General features: G+C 49.8%; 1 protein-coding gene across 1 annotated transcript in view; it reads left to right on the top strand.

Annotated features, from left to right (window-relative positions):
- Positions 1 to 19,712, top strand: part of ACVR1B (activin A receptor type 1B) — a 35,771-nt gene that overhangs the window by 11,135 nt on the left and 4,924 nt on the right. Inside the window, exons 2-8 of the mRNA XM_028531876.2 lie at positions 5,365 to 5,604; positions 6,403 to 6,651; positions 9,393 to 9,623; positions 12,641 to 12,808; positions 13,828 to 13,984; positions 15,412 to 15,536; positions 19,035 to 19,165. Of these exons, the coding sequence (XP_028387677.1) occupies positions 5,365 to 5,604; positions 6,403 to 6,651; positions 9,393 to 9,623; positions 12,641 to 12,808; positions 13,828 to 13,984; positions 15,412 to 15,536; positions 19,035 to 19,165 (1,301 nt within the window). The remainder of the gene's footprint in view (positions 1 to 5,364; positions 5,605 to 6,402; positions 6,652 to 9,392; positions 9,624 to 12,640; positions 12,809 to 13,827; positions 13,985 to 15,411; positions 15,537 to 19,034; positions 19,166 to 19,712) is intronic.

Here is a 19,712-nt window from a genome sequence, read left to right as displayed (position 1 = left end):
TTCCTCACGACCTTCCTCCTGGGTGTAGAGTGGTATCTCATTGTTTGCATTTGCATTTGAGTTTGAAATTTGTTTGCATTTGAGATCATGTTGAATGAATATCCTTTCATGTGCTTGTTGGCCATTTGTGTATTTTCTTTGGAGAAATGTCTGTTCAGGTCCTTTGCCCATTTTTCAATTTTTGTTGTTGTTGTTGAGTTGTAAGAGTCCTTTATATGTTCTGTAGACTAGACCATTATTAGAGATATAATTTACAAATATTTTTTCTCATTCTGTAGGTTCTTTTCACTCTTGATATTCTCCTTTGGTGCACAAAAATTTTTTAATTTTGAGGAAGGCCCATATATTGGGGGGTTTTGTTGCGTGTGTTTTTGGTGTGATATCTAAGAGACCATTACCAAATTCAAGGTCATGAAGATTTGTCCCTATTGTCTTTGTTTTTTTTAAGTTTTAGGATATAAGTTTTAGCTCTTATTATTTAGATTTTTGATTCATTTTGAGTTAGTTTTGTATATGGTGGGAAATAAGGGTTCGATTTTATTGTCTTGCATGTGGACAGCCAGTTGTCCAGCCTCATTTGTTGAAGACTGGTCTTGCCCCTGAAGGTCCTAGACGCTTCTCAAAGATCAGTTGATTGTGGATATATATGTTTGTTTCGGGACTGGTAAGTCTATTCCATTGATTTTTATGCCTATATTTAACTCCACTAGTAAGTTTTGAAATCAGAAAGTGTGAGTCCTTCACCCTCGTTTTTTGTTTTGTTTTGTTTTTTTTAAATTCTGTGTTAACCTCACTTCTTTTTTTAAAAAAAAGAGTTTATTTATTTATTTTTAGAGAGGGAAGGGAGGGAGATAGAGAGAGAGAAACATCAATGTGCGGTTGCTGGGGGTCATGGCCTGCAACCCAGGCATGTACCCTGACTGGGAATTGATGTTTTGTTTTGTTTTCACAATCACTTTGGGTATTCAGGATCACAGCGGCGTATAGAGTTGTAGTCTTTGTTCTAAGGAAGTTGTAGGGGGGTTGGATAAGGTCCAGGGAAGAATAAAGTACAATAATCATGGGTTGTAATAGGCTATTCTTATCAGTTTGTTCTGTCTGATGGATGCTGTCATCTGGAAGGATGAGGGCTGAGCGGGAGTTTGTGAGCAGCGTGTGAAATCAGGAAGAGTAAAGGCAGCGGCGCCAATTTGGACACCGAACGTTGGGCACGTCAGACGGGGGAGGCTGCCCGGTGAAGTTGGAAGTGGCGAGGTTAGTGTGCCTACACAGTGCTCCCCACAAGAACTTAATTGATGGGACTTATTATCTCCAAGGAACACTTAATATAAGCTAAAAATCATAACTACTGAAGCTTTAAAGTGTTTCGGAACATTCGTGAGCCTTTCTCTGCCGGAACAGACGTGCGTGTGTTGCAGTGTGCCTCGCACCCTTCACCATTGCCCCCGCCCCGTGCGCCCCCGTGCTCTCGCACCGTGTCCCTGGCCGTGGGGGTGTAGGCCTAGTGTTGGGCCGAGCGGCGCAAGTCTAGCTCGTAGGTGATCCTTGGGAATCCCCAGGGAGCCGCAGCCTCACCGAGGGTCCTCCCGGGTCTGCGGTGGGTGAGCGAGGGGACCAGCCGGTGTCCTGCCCGCACTGAGGCCACCTCGCCGGGACCTGGCTGTGTCGGCGCCTCCGCGGCACGCAGCCAGACGGCGTCTGCCCAAGTTGGGACTTGTCGGCCTTCCTCAAAACACAACTTTTCTCACGGATCCAGTTTGCATTTCCTTCCTACCACAGACCACCTTCTAATCGTGTTTTGGAACCACGTTCATATGCTGCCAGGGCAGTTTTGTCTTCAGTTCAGGTTTGACTAGCTTGTTAATAACAGCGCTTGCTGTGCTAGCAGGATTCTCGTTCCGACCACTCTTGAACTTGTTTGTGTGTGGAATGATTTTGTTACTCTTCTGCGATTGGTTTTCCTGGTTGTTCGTTCTGCTGCGTGACTGTGAGGTATGTGCTGTTTATATACACGTGTGTAGACTGATTTCACTTGGTGAGTAAGTGTGAAACATTACAAAGGGCTGTTACCATTAATACAGATTTGGCTTTTCAAAGATGTCAAAATTAGGTTTGTGATTTAGTATACTTGTAAATCTGTAGTGCATTCAGATGTTTGTATAATTTTATTGTCACTTATTTTGTTTCGGTGAAAAGTGAGTATTTACAGAAGACTAGCCATGTCTGTTTTTAAAGTTCGGGAAAAGATATGTAAAATTTAAAGCAGAGCTTCCCAGTGTTGGACCAGTGATGCGAACAGTGTGAATTTAGAAATAAACTGGGTTTGAATTTCATCTGGAGGATTTTGGAGGTCATCTGGTTCAGTTCCTTCTTCCCGGTTAATCATGAGGAAAAATGGGGTTCAGGGAGGTTAAGTGACCTGCCCAGTGCCACGCGACCAGTCATGCATGGGTAGTGCTGAGGCTCCAGCGGCAGTTTCTTGCTGAAACTTGCTACTTTCTAATTAGTGGTTAAAGAGACACATGTTAAGTGTGTGTGTTTGAGTTTTACATTGAGAGTAGGGATCAAAATTTATTGAGCATCTATTTGCTAAGCACCTTTTATTTCATTTAATTCTTACATAGTCCTGTCACATAATTATTACCAGGCCCACCTCACAGATCAGGAAACCGGGGTGCATGAGTTTCCTAACTTGCTCAAGTCACGTAATTGATATTAGAGGTGGCATTCGAGCCTCGGGTCTTTCTGACCTGCTTCCTGCGTGACACCCTGTGCGGCTCTAATGGCCGTAACCGACACCTCTTCAGGGGTGTGGGCAGTAGTGATGGTTATCTTAAAAACAGGTCTTTTTCAGACTTCTCATTCACTGTAACATACATGGATGTGCAGAGGGGTGCAGAGGGAGTCTTTCTCTGTGCACGCACAGCACTTAGGGGATGTCCGGGTAACCTTTATGCCGCTTCTGTGAGGTAAACAGCGCGCTCTGGGTGGGCAGCCACGGCCCGGACAGACGAGGACTTGCTCAGTTCCTGGTCACAGACCCACTGGCCCCGCTCCCAGTTCCGCTCTCGTCCTGTCCCGCGTAGATTTCACCACTTTTGCTCTTTCCTGTCTTACACCAAGATTGTCTAAGTACTTCCCAAAAATAATGAGCCACGTGTGGGTGTGTTCGTTCTCCAGGATGAGTCACTGTGAAAGGGGCCTCGAACCAATGAAAAGAGAATAAGTATCTGGAATCGCAGACCCCTGGCTCTCCTGCCTGCGAGTTGTGCTCTGACCTGCGCCGCCCACGCGTCCCGCTGCGCTGTCCCGCTGCGCGCAGAGGAGCCCTTGTGGAGTCGTGCACGTTCCCCGCGTGCTTCCCGACAGGCCCGATGCTGTTCCCTCCGCCTGACACCCTGGCACATACATGTACGGAGGGGTGCGCGCCCCACGGGGAACCCCTGTGGTGCTTGCACGGCCCCGCTGACACGGCGCAGGCATTAGCTTTCCAGGTAACAGGCAGGACTCCAGCGTGAGTGCAGAGGTTCGGATCGAGTGTTTGGAAGGTCACAGAAGTAACTTGGTGAGCGAGAGGAGGGTAAGAGAGGGAACAAATAGTTATTGAGGAGGTTCCTTAGTCTTTCTTGTGTCTGAAAGGGTTGGAATTGAAATCCAGGAGGAATTTACTTTAAAAACTCCTTCTGTGATTTGGGACCTGAAGAGTGCCTGCTGTAGACTTCCTGCCCTTAAAGTGTAGCCTTCCCCAAACCCTCAGCAGGTAGCTGCATGTTTTGGAATTTCTCCCAGAAGAAAGGGATCTGATCAGACGCTGTGAAAAAAATAACCACAGGCCACGTGGTGGAGATCGGGGCTGCCCGCTCACCTGTCAGTGCGGCCTCTCCTCTGTCTCCTCTCCTTTGTCTCCTGGGCTGGGGCGGCCAGGCACTGCATCCTTGCCAGAAGGCCCGAGAGGGAGGGGTTGGACCCTGAGGTACTTAGCATCTGTCTTTGGATTTGAAAAGCCAAGAGATGCCTTGCAGTGTGTCGGAGGAAGAGACGAGGGTAGATGGTTCACAGCCTGAAGGGGACCGTCATGTAGGCCGGTTTTCGTGGAACTGGTCATACAGGTCTTCTCAGGGGCCCTTGTTTGAATGTCTTCCACTTGGTATCCAAATGGTATTCACGTACTGTGCAGTCGGGGGCCTGGGTGGTCCCTCCCACCTCTGTCCCCTGATGGGGGTGGGGCGAGAGCTGCTTTCAGCTCTGTGAGCCCCAGCCTAAGTATTGTAGCGGCTGAAGCCCCACTCCTGCCCGTCCCAAGAGGTCAGGGCTAGGTTAGGCTCATGGGAGACAGCGTTGGGGAGAACCAACTGCTGCCGTCTGTGCTATTCTTGTGAGGTGGATAAATAAAGGATTTCAGACTCCCAGGCTGCCGAACTGGCTTTCAGAGGCACCAAGTTCATTTGCAGTGATTTCCTGTCAATAGTCTGCACTTACGTGTACCACACACCCTGCAAAACTCACCAGTCCCAGAGATGATCACATAATCTGCCTGTTTGAAAAAGAAATGTGTGTATACATATATAAAAAGTACTTTTAAAGTGATACCCATGGACCTTTCAGAACAGGTTAAACTTATTGAGCCCTTTTTATGCATTAGCTCATTTAATCCTTACAGTAACTTCATGAGGTAGCTGCTAATGTTAACCTCTTTGGAGGATACTGTTTATGCCCCTTATGAGAGGGGCACCTACCATGGACTAAAAGAAGAGGATGCTGGATCGTCAGGGGAAGCTTGTCAAAGGAAGCGACGTGTAAGCTCAAGTTTAAAGGACCTGTAAGAATTAGCCGGGAAAAAGAGCATAGCCTCAAAGGAGTGCGTGACAGGGTGCGCACAGACTGCGTCCAGGAAACCGTGGGCGTGCCCCGTGCTGGCGGAGGGAGATGGGGCCACGATAGCTCCACGGAGCCCTCGGTGGTTTGGGGTGGAGGTGGGGGGGGGGGTATTGAGGGCGGGGCCTGCATCTCCCAAGGGTATGTTCTCACACCCAAGCATCTAAATCTGAGGGAAAATGTCTTTCCCAGCCACAAAATAATTTGTATTAAGTGTAAGGCAAAGCTCAAAGGCAGTTTCTCTGTCTCGCAGGCATAAAGCAGCGCACCTAGGGGAAGACAGTAGGGCCAGAAAGCCTGCTTGTGAGCTGAGTGAACAGGTGGAAGGGTTGTGTCCCCTCCGATGATGTCGTCTTTTTGACCTAGCCCTGTAAAAGCTCCTTATTTCGGAACGTCAGGTGTGCTAAGGAACGATCCTCTAAGTCTGGAAAATGGCCTAGGGTGAGGCCTGATCGTTGATGTCAGCGTCTGCCCCCAAATTTCCTGCAGCTCTGCTGTGTACGTGCACCAGCTGCCTGCAGGCCAACTACACGTGTGAGACCGATGGGGCCTGCATGGTGTCCATCTTCAACCTGGACGGCATGGAGCACCACGTGCGCACTTGCATCCCCAAAGTGGAGCTGGTCCCCGCTGGGAAGCCCTTCTACTGCCTGAGCTCCGAGGATCTGCGCAACACCCACTGCTGCTACACCGACTTCTGCAACAAGATCGACCTGAGGGTTCCCAGTGGTGAGTGGACACCCTTGTTGGACTATTGGCTCGTCTCGGAGGTAGGGCACCCCTCTCATTTCGTCCTTCTCTGCGCTTCCCCAATCCCTTTGTTTGAGGATAGGTAAAGGTGCCTTTTTGAAGCTCCCTGAGGTGACAGGATGGGATTCCTCCCATGTCAGGTTTGTGCATCAGAGGATGAGGGTGGCAGGTTGTTGTCGGGTTGGTCCCAGAGGTGAGAGCTGCAGTTTGGATGGTGCGCAGCTGTTGGGGAGTGGGAGAGCCAGGCAGGAGTCCCAGGGGAGGGTGTGGGGCTGATCCTGAAGGAGGCAGCCCCAGAGCCGTCGGGGGTGGGGGTGGGGCCAAAATGGGAAGGAGGGTTCACATGAGCAAAAAGGACAGTGGTCAAGGCTGGAAAGTATTCGATCCCACCCTCTGCAGGTCTGCCACTGAGAGGGTGTTACCGGGGCGATCAGGGGAGTAGGAGCAGACGGGAGCAGAGCTTAAAAGGAGCTGTTACACGTTGAAAAGTAGGTCCTGGCATCTGTCTGGGGTGCTGACATGGGAAAAGCACCATGAAATTGCAGAGCAGGTTTTGGGTTGGACTGCTGTAAAGGGCTCCTTAACTAGGGAGGTCCGCATGGGAGAGCATCTGGGCAGGCACACCAGCCCCGTAAGGCCAGAGAGGTCAGGAGTACCTGGAGCATGTGGAGAGGGAAAGGGCATTTCATGTGGGGGGGGGGGGTTAGATTGAATGAAGCCGATGCTTGCCCTGTCTTTACCCTTTGTTCTTTCCCTCTCTTCTCTCACACGACCCAGGTCACCTCAAGGAGCCCGAGCACCCCTCCATGTGGGGCCCCGTGGAGCTAGTCGGCATTATTGCCGGCCCAGTGTTCCTCCTGTTTCTCATCATCATCATCGTTTTCCTGGTCATTAACTATCACCAGCGTGTTTATCACAACCGTCAGAGGCTGGACATGGAAGATCCCTCCTGTGAGATGTGCCTCTCCAAAGACAAGACGCTCCAGGACCTCGTGTACGATCTCTCCACGTCGGGGTCTGGCTCAGGTACTGACTTCCTCGGGTGCTGTGGCTGTCGTTGGCCTTCGTCCCCGCTGCCCAGTGGGGTAGAGCGTTTGTGGAGAAGGCTGGACCTTACGCTTGTTTCTAGCAGTGTTGAGTCATTCCATTTCACACTTCCCCGTACTTCTGGAGTCTGACGTGCAAGTAACATCAGATAATGAGGGTCACAGAAAATCCCTCACTCCCTGGGATTCCAGAGGTCAAGTGTAAAACTCTCCCTTCCAGAAACCCTGCCTCTCTTCAAGTTCTGGAACCATCCAGCTACTAAAATTCATCTGGTTCCACCTGAGTGGTGGAGTGCTCAGTTCAAGGGCTGCTTTTGAGAAACAGGAGTGTGCCGCGTTCCTGTGAGGTGTGACAGCTAATCACTGATCTCTGAGCGACCGCCAGGGGAGTTTAAGGGCACTGAGTGAAGCTGAGAGCAGGGGTTTGGTGAATCATTGACTTGTACCGGTCGCTCAGGGGTTGTGGTGGGGGTTAAGCAAGGGCAGCGTGGTGTCAGCGCCATTTCTTGTGCTGCCTGTCGGTGACCGAGCTTTCCCAGGTGAGGGGACTGAACCCAACGTTGGGCCTGGTTGCGAGACTAGACTAGGATAAAGGTAATTGGGTCGTTCCTGTCTCATTTATTTTAGTGAGGGTGGTCTTCTGCACTTGTGAAAAAAAATCATCCACAGAGGTTATTGTTACCATTCTTGCTAAAACAAATAGAATCATATTTGTGAGAATTTTGTGTTTATATAACTTTTTTGCCACGTGACCAGACTAGCTTGTGGGGAAATGATGCCGTCACTCACAGCCAGACGTTCCTCCTTGAGCACAGGAATACTTTGAGCTGTGACAGGTCTTGAATTTTAGTGGTTTTACCTTTATTAAGCTCTGCAGTAGGGAGCTTAATGATGGGTAGATTTATAAAGCTCTTGTAGGAAGAGGGAAAGTATATGGCTTGTTGTTTGATGAACGAGGTGGGGCAGTGGTTAGAACTGCCTGGCTGACCCTGCGACCTGCCTGCTGTTGCAGGAGGGAGCTCAGCCTCCAAGTCCAGCCGAGGCTCTGGAGGGGGCGTGGCGTTGTCTTGGTCGGCTGGGGTAAAACGATTGATAACTGTTTCTCTCTGGGTGGTTTAGTCCATTCTTAAGTTGCAATATGCAGAGCTTCCAAGATGTTGGAGTTTTAGTGCCGTGGATTTAAAGTGAGTAAGTCTTTGCTGCTTACATGACTTTTGGCTCACGGGAACAAATACATGTTGAATACCCGCTGGGTGATACGGGGTGAGTGAAGACGAGGAAGAGGCCAAGCCAAGATCGGATGGAAGGGGGGGATTTTTGGGAAGGGTCTCCCAGAGGAGGACGTGTTCGGAGAGGTTTGAAGACCAAGTTCAAAGTTGCAAGAGAATTGGGAGGGCAGGGAGCATTCCTGGTCCAGGAAAACCTGAGCCGAAGGGCAAAAAGGTGTGAGTTCACCACGTGTTTAGGGAATGATGAGGCCGGCGTGGCGTGGCGTGGCCACTCGGGGGTGGGAGCAGCGGGCTGACCCAGGAGGAAAAGATCTTAGGCGCTGAGCTTTTTCTGGCAGGATGAGAGGCATCTTCTTGAAGTTTTCATGTGGGAAAAGAAGTACTCATGTTTTCCTGTGGAGGGAGTTCTGGCAGTGGAGGATAAATTCATTCATTTACCAACCTCCTGGTAGAGGGCGGGGTGCGGCAGGGCCGCGCTCGGGGTGTGGGGCAGCACCAGGGTGAGGTGGGAGGCAGAATGGCCATTGGGAAGTGTTGTAAAGAAGAGCCAGAACTAGGACTAGCTCAGAGAGGGTGGGGAGGAGGGGTCTAATTTGAGAAATATTTTGGTGGTTCTATACAGTTAAAAAGCAGGAATTTGGAGTCAGACAGTTCTAGATTTTAATCCCTGTATTGCTGCTTACTGCTTATATGGATTTGAGTGAGTTACTGGACCTTCTCCCTTTGGGCCTTAGTTTTCTCAGCTGCGAAGTGGGGATGGTAACAATACCTACCTTACAGGTGGTTGTGAGGAAGTGAGATAGTTACTGTAAAGCCCTTAGCATGGTGCTGAATGCATGCTATGCATGCTGTAACTGGGAGTTAACATCCACAGGAGTTAGGGAGTAACAACATTTCTTAATCTGGTCCGGGACAGGAAGTGAGTTAGGCACCAGTCACTATGTTAGGATGATTGGTTAGATAGGGAGATGCTGAGTGAGTCTCTGGAGAGAGAGGGCAGATCCTTTCCTGCCCTGACCACAGTTTGGGTGCCATGGGCCACACAGCACTGCCCTCTAGTGGTGAATGAGCAGAGCAGCCAGAAGGCATGCCCAGGGTTCAAGCCGTGCCTTCATCTTTTCTGCCCTCCTTCCTCTTCATCAGTAGCAGCCAGGTGTGGGTGGATTAGCCTGCAGCAGGCCGGTTGCAGAGTTGGTAAATCTGGTCAAGCATTTCTGTTCAGACCTGTCCTCCACGCTGAGATGATCAATTGCTTAGATCAGCAACAGCTCGTCCTGTGCACTTCCCTTTCCATGCTCACTCTCTGTCACTGCTTGGCTCAGCCGTGAGGCGGATGACCCCGACACGGTGCAGGGCAGCCACAGCACTCCACGGTCAGCCAGTGTAGGCTGGGGTGCTGTGGTAAGGGCTTTTCCCAGGTGGCAACGAGAGTGGGAGGGACGAAGTTGAGCAGGTTTACAAGTGTCAGCTTTCTTTCCACTCTGGCCTACAGGGTTACCCCTTTTTGTCCAGCGCACAGTGGCCCGAACCATCGTTTTACAGGAGATTATCGGCAAGGGCCGGTTTGGAGAAGTGTGGCGCGGCCGCTGGAGGGGTGGTGACGTGGCTGTGAAGATTTTCTCTTCTCGTGAGGAGCGGTCCTGGTTCCGGGAAGCAGAGATATACCAGACGGTCATGCTGCGCCACGAGAACATCCTTGGGTTTATTGCCGCCGACAACAAAGGTGAGGGCTGGATCTGTGCGCGGGGCGCTCCGAAGCCAACGGTGTCCCAGACAGAGGGGCGCCTGGGGCAGCACGGCTCTGTGTGCCTTCGCAGTTGGTAGCCACAGAAAGAGAATCTAAATAAAGTGATAGTTTTCAAACTTTTCCTCTACAACAAGCTTATTCAAAAACCCAGGTCACTAAGCAAGTAAAAAACAGTTATTAAGCAGATAAACAAGATACAACTCTTGCCCTGTCTGCTCACTTTCGATTCCAAGATGCTCCCAAACCCACCTCCAGGTTAGTCCCCGAGGGACCCCATAAGTTTACCTTGAAAACAACCAGCGTGAAGAATTGTGGCCTCAGCCCCTGCCAGGAAAGGACGGCCCCAGCAGAGCACGGAATGCACGTTCTGTGACTCGGCAGCTGCGGCACACTCTCGTGGTGGAGTGGGTGCCTCGGGGCCAGGACCCGCCTGCTCCGGCTGCTGCCTTGTGGCTGCAGGCTCAGCCTCGGGTCCGCTTGTACCTGAGTTCCTTCATTTCCTCCTCCTTCTCGCTCCTGGTTTTGCTTTCATTTTTGAGTCTCTCCCACATGGCCAGGACTTTCTCATTTTTCCAGACTTCACTCGCTAGCAAAGAGACAAAGTAAAGATTTGGGATGTGATCAGGCAACACACTCTTCTAGTGAGCAGTTGGGAATGAGAGGAGGGCCAGGGAGGCCAGGCCACACCTGAGCTTGACTGAGGCGAAGGTATCAGTTAGCTGGTCAGGAAGAAAAACCAGTGGGAGGTTCACTGCAGACATGCGTGCAGAGGTGAAGTGTGTTTGGGAACTGGCAGGAAACGTGGGGCAGCTCTGTTACAGCAAAAGACGGGCGAGGTCACGGAGGCCAGGTTCCAAGGGTCTTTTTGAGAGGATTGTATTTTGTTACGAGATAGTGGGTGGCAACTGACATTTCATTCATTCATTCATTCGTTCGTTCAATAATGCCTGTTGATGGCTATGGGCTAGGACCTCTGCCAGCTTCTTGGGTCATCATGCAGAAGAACAAAATGCAGTCCCTGCCCTCACAGCCCCCAGGAAGGGGGACAGCCGACATGTGGGCAGGTCGTGCACTGGGAGTCAAAGGCCGTGAGGGGGTGGTCTGTCTGGCAGTTGTGACATAGTTCGCCCTTGTAGCACAGTGATTTCTAGAAGTTAGTGTCTGCAGAGCCTGCGAAGATGCTCAGTGTTTATATTTCCTTCCTGAAGCGGCAGCAGGCTGCTTGTTCGCACTTTGCAGTGGGGGCTGCAGTGACCTCCACCGCCCCAGTCTGAAGAGCCTTGGACTCGGTGCACAAGGGAGGAAGGGGAAGAGAGCATTTTTCATTCCTTCTGAATAAGCTGCTCCTTTTTAAAACAACATTATCTTTCAATAAAATTTAAGCCTTACCTATATTTTAAAGGATCTAAAGACGTCTTCCCTTTTAACTTGTGGGTAGTGTTCTCCAGACTTCGGGGCTGGTTGGAGTGCAAGAGCGGTGTGTTGGGCGGGCCCCTGGTTTATAATCCGAGAGGCCAAGGTTGGCGCCTCCCCAGAAGCCGCTCCCTTCGTGGAGTCTGGCAGCTGCGTGGGTAGGGATCTGGCTGTCGGAACCCACACAAGGGCCAGGGGAGGAGAAAAGTCAGACTCCTTCCATCTTGCTGTCTTAACACGGTATGTACAAGGTGGGACGAAAGTAGGTTTACAGTTGTGAGTATGTGAAACAGTTTATTCTTGTATTCTTATTTATTAATCATTGTATTGTTTTCCATACGAACAACTGTGAACGTACTTTTGCCCCTCCCTGTGTAGTCTAACGTCCTGGAACCAGCCCTGGCTTGGAATTTGGGTCTCAATTCAATTTTCAGTTTTCCTGTTGACAGCAACATAACTCAATTAGATTATCAGCCTTTGGTTTTCCTTTTTTAATAATTTTTTGTTGATTTTTTTAAGGGAGAGAGAAACATTGATTTGTTGTTCCACTTATTTAGGCATTCGTTGGTTGCTCCTTATATGTTCTTTGCCCAGAGATGGAACCCACAACCTCGGTGTGTCAGACAACGCTCTGGTCACATGAGCTACGGGCCAGGGCTGGTTTCCTCCCTCCCCTCTTCCTCCTCACTGCTTGCATGCGCTTGCACGTGCGCACACACCAGACACATCACATATGAGAGCGTGCGCTCTCAACCTTCCATTGCTCTCCCGAGGGTGAGATGCCCTCTCTGGAACACTTGATGTGTGCTCGTCGAGCACTGAAAAGTGGTTTTGGCCTGGAACACAACAGTGCACAAAGGAACTCTTTCCTACTCTCAGAGAAGGCTCATAGCCTGGTAAGAGCAATGGACTTAGGGTAGAGGTGCTGCAAGTGAGACAGGTGCCGGGCCGGGCTAGGCTCTGCTCAGAGGGTCTTTGGAGAACAGGGGTGGGGGAGGTGGAAGAGGGTAGGGGAGGATAAATGGTGCTGGAAGGAGACTTGGCTTGGGGTGGTGAGCATATGCAACAATGTACGGATGATGTGTTACGGGATTGTATACCTGAAACCTGTGTAATTTTATTAACCGAGGTAACCCTAGTAAATTTAATCTTTTAGAAAAGGCTTTGGGAGCACAGAGCAGGGCCCGCGTAGCCTCCCTCTTGGGCGGTGGAGGGTGCAGCCGGCCGTGGTCACTGGCGTGTGGGTGAGTGGGTGTCGTCAGGATCAGAAGCCTTGCTGCAGGTGTTACCTGTCACTCCCGAGCACACGCTTCCTCTCCTGGATGCTGCACACTTCCGTTCGGTGTCATGATGGAATGCTGTGCAGTGTCCAGTAGCTGCCTACAAGAAATAAAGGAGCAGGTCTGAGAAGGAAATGCCGTTCTTCTGTCCTTCCTGGACCCTAAAACTTGTAGACACCTGTGGATGAAGCAGGCGTAGAGTTGGCCTTAGGAGGTGTGGCGGCGAGAGTGGGAAGCAGGAGTCTCACTGGAGTGCACATACTCCGTCTTTCCTGCCCTAACCTCTGTGGTCCTCTGCAGATAATGGCACCTGGACTCAGCTGTGGCTCGTCTCCGACTATCATGAGCATGGCTCCCTGTTCGATTATCTTAACCGGTACACAGTGACGATCGAGGGGATGATCAAGCTGGCCCTGTCTGCTGCCAGCGGGCTGGCCCACCTGCACATGGAGATCGTGGGCACCCAAGGTGAGTGGACCCAGCCGAGGAGCAGTGAAGGCGGGGAGGCTTTGGAGCCCTGCACCGTCCTGAGGTAGCTCCCAGAACTCGTTCTTACTGGTAAAGTCGGAGCTGGACCTCAGGAGCTGTAGTCTAAACTAAAGGAGGGAGGTTGGAACCTTACTTGACTGAAAACAAGAGGATCTCCAGGGGGTTCTTGCCGCCTGTCTCCCGAACTCCCTCTGGGACTTGGTGGAAGCGTTCATTCTGTGGCCGGGCATTGCTGTCGGTCGCTGTTTGTTGAGGAACCACCTCAGAGGCCCACAGGGCACGTGGCACTAGGAAGAGTCAGCAAACTCGTGCGATGGGAGCAGCAGTTTAATAATTTCATACTTTTGTTGTTGGGGGCAGCTGGCCTCTAAAGACGGCTTGGTGGGTCAGACCAGCCTGGGCAGGTTTTCCTGGAGAAGACGGGAGCATCCCTGCTCATTGGCTGAAACGTCAGCCCGTGGGGAACGCTGGGTCTTGTCACCGCGGCAGGGTGTGTTCCCTGGTGCCCGATCGGCCAGGGCAGCAGCGCTCGCTGGCAGAAAACATGCCATTCAAGTCTGGTCCCGTTCCTAGCCTCTGTGGTGGTGTTAGCAGTCCTTATTAGTTAATTGGTGGTTTTGTTTGATTCTAAGAATCTACCCAACACAGCAGTTTCTGTTTAAATTTCTCAGCACTTCACTACTGAGCATATTAGTTCAGGGAAGGCAAGTAGTAGTTTTAATAGTAACATTAGCTAATACCCGTGCCCTTCGAAGCTCATTACTTACTTACATTAATGCATTTAGTCCTCACGACATTTCCATGAAGTGAGTACTGGTGACAGTCTTGTTTCATGGATGAGAAAACAAAGGGTTAAGCCACCTTCCCAGGGTTCCTGGGTTAGGAGGAGGAAAAGCCAGGACTTGAATCCATGCAACCTTCCTTTCACTGTGGCTGCAGACTCTTGCTTGTAATATTTTTACTACCTTTCTTTAAAGACCCGTTTTTCTCTCTGCCAGGGAAGCCTGGAATTGCTCATCGAGACTTAAAGTCGAAGAACATCCTAGTGAAGAAAAACGGCATGTGCGCCATCGCAGACCTGGGGCTGGCCGTCCGACACGACGCAGTCACCGACACAATTGACATCGCCCCAAACCAGAGGGTGGGCACCAAACGGTAGGAAGGCCCGGGGCCCTGCCCTCGCCCTGCACCTGTGCTGAGCAGCCCGCCGGGCAGGAGGAGGGGCACGAAGGGGAGGTGTGGGCCTGGCTCTCAGATGATTGAAATTGGAACACCCACTCCCCACACTGGAGAGCTACATGGTTACATCCAGCAGATAACAGGTGCCAGGAGCACGGCTCCCCGAACTGTGTACATGTAGGTGTTGGCAGTATCGGGCAGGGGAGGCAGTGGAGACGAGAATCTGGAGCAAGACCTGGGAGGCTGGTGGGCATCAGGCTTGTCTGGGGAAGAGGGACATGTCGCTCTCCAAAGGGGTGGCTTTTGCAGAGACCCCTGAGGAGCTAGGGAGCGTGTTTTGCTCTGGGTTTAGAGAGCAGGTTTGTTGAGCTGGAGCAGAGGTAATCTAGGGTGGAGATGGGGGCACCCTAATGATTATGGGCCTGCTTCCCGCTTCATGCAGAAGTGAAGTAAGGAGTAAGGAATTAAGATTGCAGATCGAGTATATGAATTGGAAATGGAATTAAAAAAAAGATTTTATTTATTTTTAGAGAGAGGGAGAGGAAGGGAGAAAGAGAGGGAGAAAAATCGATGTGCGAGTGATACATCAATAGGTTGCCTCTTGCACACCCCTGACTGGGGACCTGGCCTGCAACTCAGGCCTGTGCCCTGACTGGGAATCAAACTAACAACTTCTTGGTTTGCAGGCCAGCACTCAGTCCACTGAGCCACACCAACCAGGGCAGAACTGTCTTTTAATAGGAAGGGAGAGGAGGCCTGTTTACCTGCTGAATCTCTGTGAATTTCACTAAATTTCTCTGCGGCTTTTCCCCTTCCTTTTGAGCTGAATGAGTGAATGACCCAGGCCCCAAAATGTGAGGCCTGGGGCGGTGCCTATTTTGTATTACTTGTGTGTTTGTGTAGGGGGACGGATCGAGTAGTGCTCTTTAGCTGAGAGGGACTTTGATGACTATCTAGAATTAATTTTCATATATCTATAATCAGGTAAGATTTTTAAAAAGTGCAGAATGAAATTTAAGCTCACCCCATCACTGTGACTGTATTTAATAAAGTCCAAGACCCCAGTAGCTGCTGGATATTCTGTATTATTATTGCCCTGTGACCCATGGTACGAGTGCCTCTGCCAATAAATCAAAACATGCCATAAGTCAGTCTCGATGGCTGAAAAGTAAAGGCACAAACTCGAGGAGCCCATGCCACTCACCAAACATATGCTGAAGAATTCAGATTCAAATCCAAAACACATGGGAGTTTGCAGTAAAAAGGTTGTTTAGTCCCTCCTCCCCAAGGGGCTTTTTTGGGGTGATGCTTGCCTACATGCAGATGGCCCCTGAGTCGATGCTTTGATTGAAGGAGAGAAGTCATCTTTTTTACACATGATCGTGTTTCCTTTGCTATTGCAGATACATGGCCCCTGAAGTACTTGATGAAACCATTAACATGAAGCACTTTGACTCCTTTAAATGTGCCGATATCTATGCCCTCGGGCTGGTATATTGGGAGATTGCTCGAAGATGCAATTCTGGAGGTACGACCCTTTCCTGCCTTCTCTTGCTCCTGCCTCCCAGTCGAGGGTGCTGGACCACCCGAGGGTGCTGGTGTTCTGCTGCCTCCTCTCTTTTTACACCCTGTCAGGATGTCTTGTGACAGAGTCCTTCCGCCAGCCTCGGAGTTCTCATCGAATGTGAGGGAACCTTGGAGGCAGCGGTGCTAAGGGTGTGTTTGCTCTTTGGACCGGCTACTAAAATAGCGTTTTACATTGCGGTAATAAATCCAGAGGCCGCTTCTTTTTTTTCTTAAGCACATTGTTTTTATTGGTCATTGGAGGTTGGGAGAGTCCTAGGCAGAAATATTGTGGGACCTAATGCAGGGTTCTCCTGTGTTTTGGAGGCACCGTGTGCTAATGCACTGGCTCTCGGGCTGCGAGCTGCAGTCCTGGGGAGCGTGGGTTTCCTTGACAAATTCTTAGTGGTAATTTCTCAACTTGTAGGAGATAGCTTACCAGTGTGTAGACTTTTCTCAAAACGAGTTTTCTCTCATATTTTTTTCTTAAATCTTTGGAACTTGGAACTGCTTGCTCACTCATGTGAGAATCCAGTAAAATAGTAGTATCCAATTTAGCAGAGAACATTTTTATCATCAGCTGAGTATATCAGTATTTTACAATGACTTTCAAGAATTCTGCTACGAGGTCAAGTTTAAGAACCACTAGAGTCCTGGCTGGTGTGGCTCAGTGGACTGAGTGCTGACCTGCAAACCAAAAGGTCTCCAGTTCAATTCCCAGTCAGGGCACATGCCTGGGTTGCAGGCAAGGTCCCCAGTAGGGGGCACATGAGAGGCAACCACACACTGATGTTTCTCTCCCTCTCTTTCTCCTTCCCTTCCCCTCTCTCTAAAAGCAAATAAGTAAAATCTTTAAAGAAAATTACAAACGCTTTTAAAAAAACTAGAAATACAGCCCTGGCTGGCGTAGCTCAGTGGATTGAGCACGGGCTGCAGACCAAAGTGTCGCAGGTTCGATTCCCAGTCAGGACACATGCCTGGGTTGCAGGCCACGGCCCCCAGCATCCACACATTGATGTTTCTCTCTCTCTCTCTCTCTCTCTCTCTGTCTCTCTCTCTCTCTCTCTCCCTCTCTCTCTCCGTCCCTTCCTTCCCTCTCTAAAAATAAATAAATAAAAAAATCTTTAAAATAAATAAATAAATATTTTTTAAAAACTAGAAATGCTATATGTAATATTTAAAGAACCCCACAAACCACTAGAATCCTGCCCTTAGCCATTTATCTCTCATGTAAGAAATTCCAAATCAATGGAAATGAAATGAATTAAAAAGAACCAGGTGCCCTGGCTGGTGTACCTCAGTTGGTTGGAGGGTTGTCCCATAACCGGTTGCAGGTTCGATTCCCAGTCAGGGTACATACGTAGGTTGTAGGTTCGATCCCCCGTCCCGGCTCAGTCATGTACGATTCCCAGCCTTGGTGCCTGTCCCCATCCTGGGTGTGTACAGGAGGCAACCAGCTGATTCATCTCTCTCACATAGAAGTTTCCCTGTTCCTAAAAGCAATGAAAAAAATGTGCTCAGGTGAAGATAAAAAAAAAGAACAGGTGAGTCTTCCAGCCTAACCCCTTTCTGTACAACTGTCTTTTTCCATCTATAATATGTTGGGTAAGATCCAAGTTAGGGAAGAGGTACCCGGATATTATTCATAGAATTGTACAACTTAAATTTTGATCCTATGTACAGAAAACAGATCAGGAAAAATCTGGCCACACAGGTCTTAAACTGAGTAAGTTAATTTGTTCTTCCTCATACTTTCCAGAAACTGGGGCTTAGTATATAATAATAATGCTCACATTCACCACTTGTTATGTATAAACTCGATCTGTACTACAAAGGACAAAGCAGGCGCCGTTGCTGCCACCATCTTGCAGATGAAGAGAGTCCGTCGCAGAGAGGGTAGTGGCTCGTCCACGGTCACGCAGCTGGTGAACTAGGGTTCCGGCTCTGTCGGACTGAGGCCAGAGCTTAAGCTCTCAGCTACCCCTAGGTAGCTGCCCAGTCCAGCTCTGTTTAAAAGTCTGTCCTCCAGCTCAGGACAGCAGGGTTTTCCTGGAAAAGGCCTTGAGGAGGTTATATTGGATTTTTAAAAACATTTTAATTGTTGTTCAAGTACAGTTTTCTGCCTTTCACTCCCATCCCACCCCCCCTACATTGGATTTTTTAATGAATGCTTCTATTATGGAAAATACCAGTTTGTAGTGCTAAAAGATAAGGACTTAAAAAATACAATACTCTTATTTCATTTTAAAAAATGAACATTAGTTCTTCATATTATTTAACATCAATTGGTGGTGAGATTTCCCTGAGTTTCTCCTAATTTCCTTTTTAAATAGTTTGTTCAAAATCAGAGTAGAAATAATGTTCATTCGTTGTGATTGACTGAAGCGCCTCTGACGTCTCTTGTAACCTGCAGGCTTCACCTCCACTCCCCCCCCCCCCCCCGCCCCGTCTTTTTAACTGGGGGATCCAGTCACTTGCCCTGTAAACTTTCCTGTCTCCTCTTCCTGGAGTTCACATGTTCTACTGTTCCTGTGAATTTCCTGTGATAGTTACAGTTAACAAGTAGAATAGTATGTGTATTTTTCCCAAAACTGTCACACAGCACATAATGCCGGTTGCCGTGCTGCGGCGTGAACACCGCCAGCGGTCACTGCCCAAACCCAGACTCCTCGGGGGCTGAAGACGACGGTGCTCTGACTGTCGGTCTTCGGGCACCAGCTAGGTTTCTCCTTGGAGGGGAAACTTCCCCTCATCGTCTCTCTGGTTACCCAAATGTGTAGTTTGAATAGGAAAGGCAGGAAGAATACTTGATTTCCATGTATTTACCATTTTTCAAAGTAGTGAGTTTGTTATCTGTCATCTTACAAAGCTGACAGTGGTTAGCGGCTTTTTTGTTGTTTAGTATCATTATAAATTAGTGGATTTTTTTTTGAACTGGGGGATTTTATTTTTATTTATTTGTTTAGTTTTTAATCCTCACCCAAGGACACTTTTTCATTGTTTCTAGAGAGAGAGGAGAGGAGGAGGGGGAGGAACACGGACAGGCTGCCTTGCCTTCCGGCGTGCGCCCCAACTGGGGGTCCAACCCGGGACCTTTCCTTGTCCAGGACGACGCTCTGGCCGGCTGAGCCGCACTGGCCAGGGCTGAACTGGTGGATTTTAAACACTCGTTTCTGTTGAAGTTATTAGTCTCACTGTTGCATAAATGTCCCCCTCTTCGGCTAGCTGGGAGCTTTTCAGTGTGGTGCCTTTCGACTTGACCTCAGTGGTCTTTAATACGGTTTCCTTGGCGTTTGGTGTGAACAAGGTGTTCCTGGCTCAGCCACGCTCCCCAAGGAGCCCTGCTCCCTCCTAGTGGGACATGGTGTTTGCAGACCGCAGTGTGGCTGTTCTTGCTGGCTTTGGAGTAGTCTGTTCCTTCTCATGGTAACTCCAGTGGATGTTTCTTTTTTTTTTTTTCCAGGAGTCCATGAAGAATATCAGCTGCCATATTACGACTTAGTGCCCTCTGACCCTTCCATTGAGGAAATGCGAAAGGTCGTATGTGATCAGAAGCTGCGTCCCAACATCCCCAACTGGTGGCAGAGTTACGAGGTAGGACTCTCCCCTCTCTCCTCCTGCTTTCCCACCTTTGGGCTTTCTCCACCTTACCTGACAATGCCCCCCCCTACCCCCGTGCTCCCCCTCCCCCGAGCGTGTCAGTTATGGTGTGCCACTGTGCTGCTATATACTAAACACTGAGGGGCCACAGTCCTGGGTCCTGGGCACTGTAGGGTCAGCCTAGAAGAAGATGACATGGCCCCCCAGGACACAGGTGAGAGAGGTGATCAAAAAGAGATGGAAGCTTAAACCTCAAGGGCGCCTTTAGACCCATCCAACCAGAAAAGTGGCTCTGGAGCCACCCCAGCCCAGGCCTGTGGCCCAGCGAAGGAGAGGCCCCTGAAGGGGGCGGGAGAGCGAGGGGCGGGACTTACCGGAGGAGACGGGCTTGAGGGAGGTGGCCTCAGAGCTCCACAGAAGGGAGGAGGACTTGCAGGGTTTGAATGTGGGAGAGGCGGCAGATGGAGGGAGGAGGGGCATTTGGTGGAGAGTTGAAATGAGGAAGGTTTATGATACAGATAACTAATAAACGTGGAGTTCT

Source organism: Phyllostomus discolor, chromosome 2, assembly GCF_004126475.2.
Source record: "Phyllostomus discolor isolate MPI-MPIP mPhyDis1 chromosome 2, mPhyDis1.pri.v3, whole genome shotgun sequence".
NCBI lineage: Eukaryota > Metazoa > Chordata > Mammalia > Chiroptera > Phyllostomidae > Phyllostomus > Phyllostomus discolor.
The sequence above is the reverse complement of the archived record's forward strand: the minus strand, read 5'-3'. Positions and strand labels throughout refer to the sequence as shown.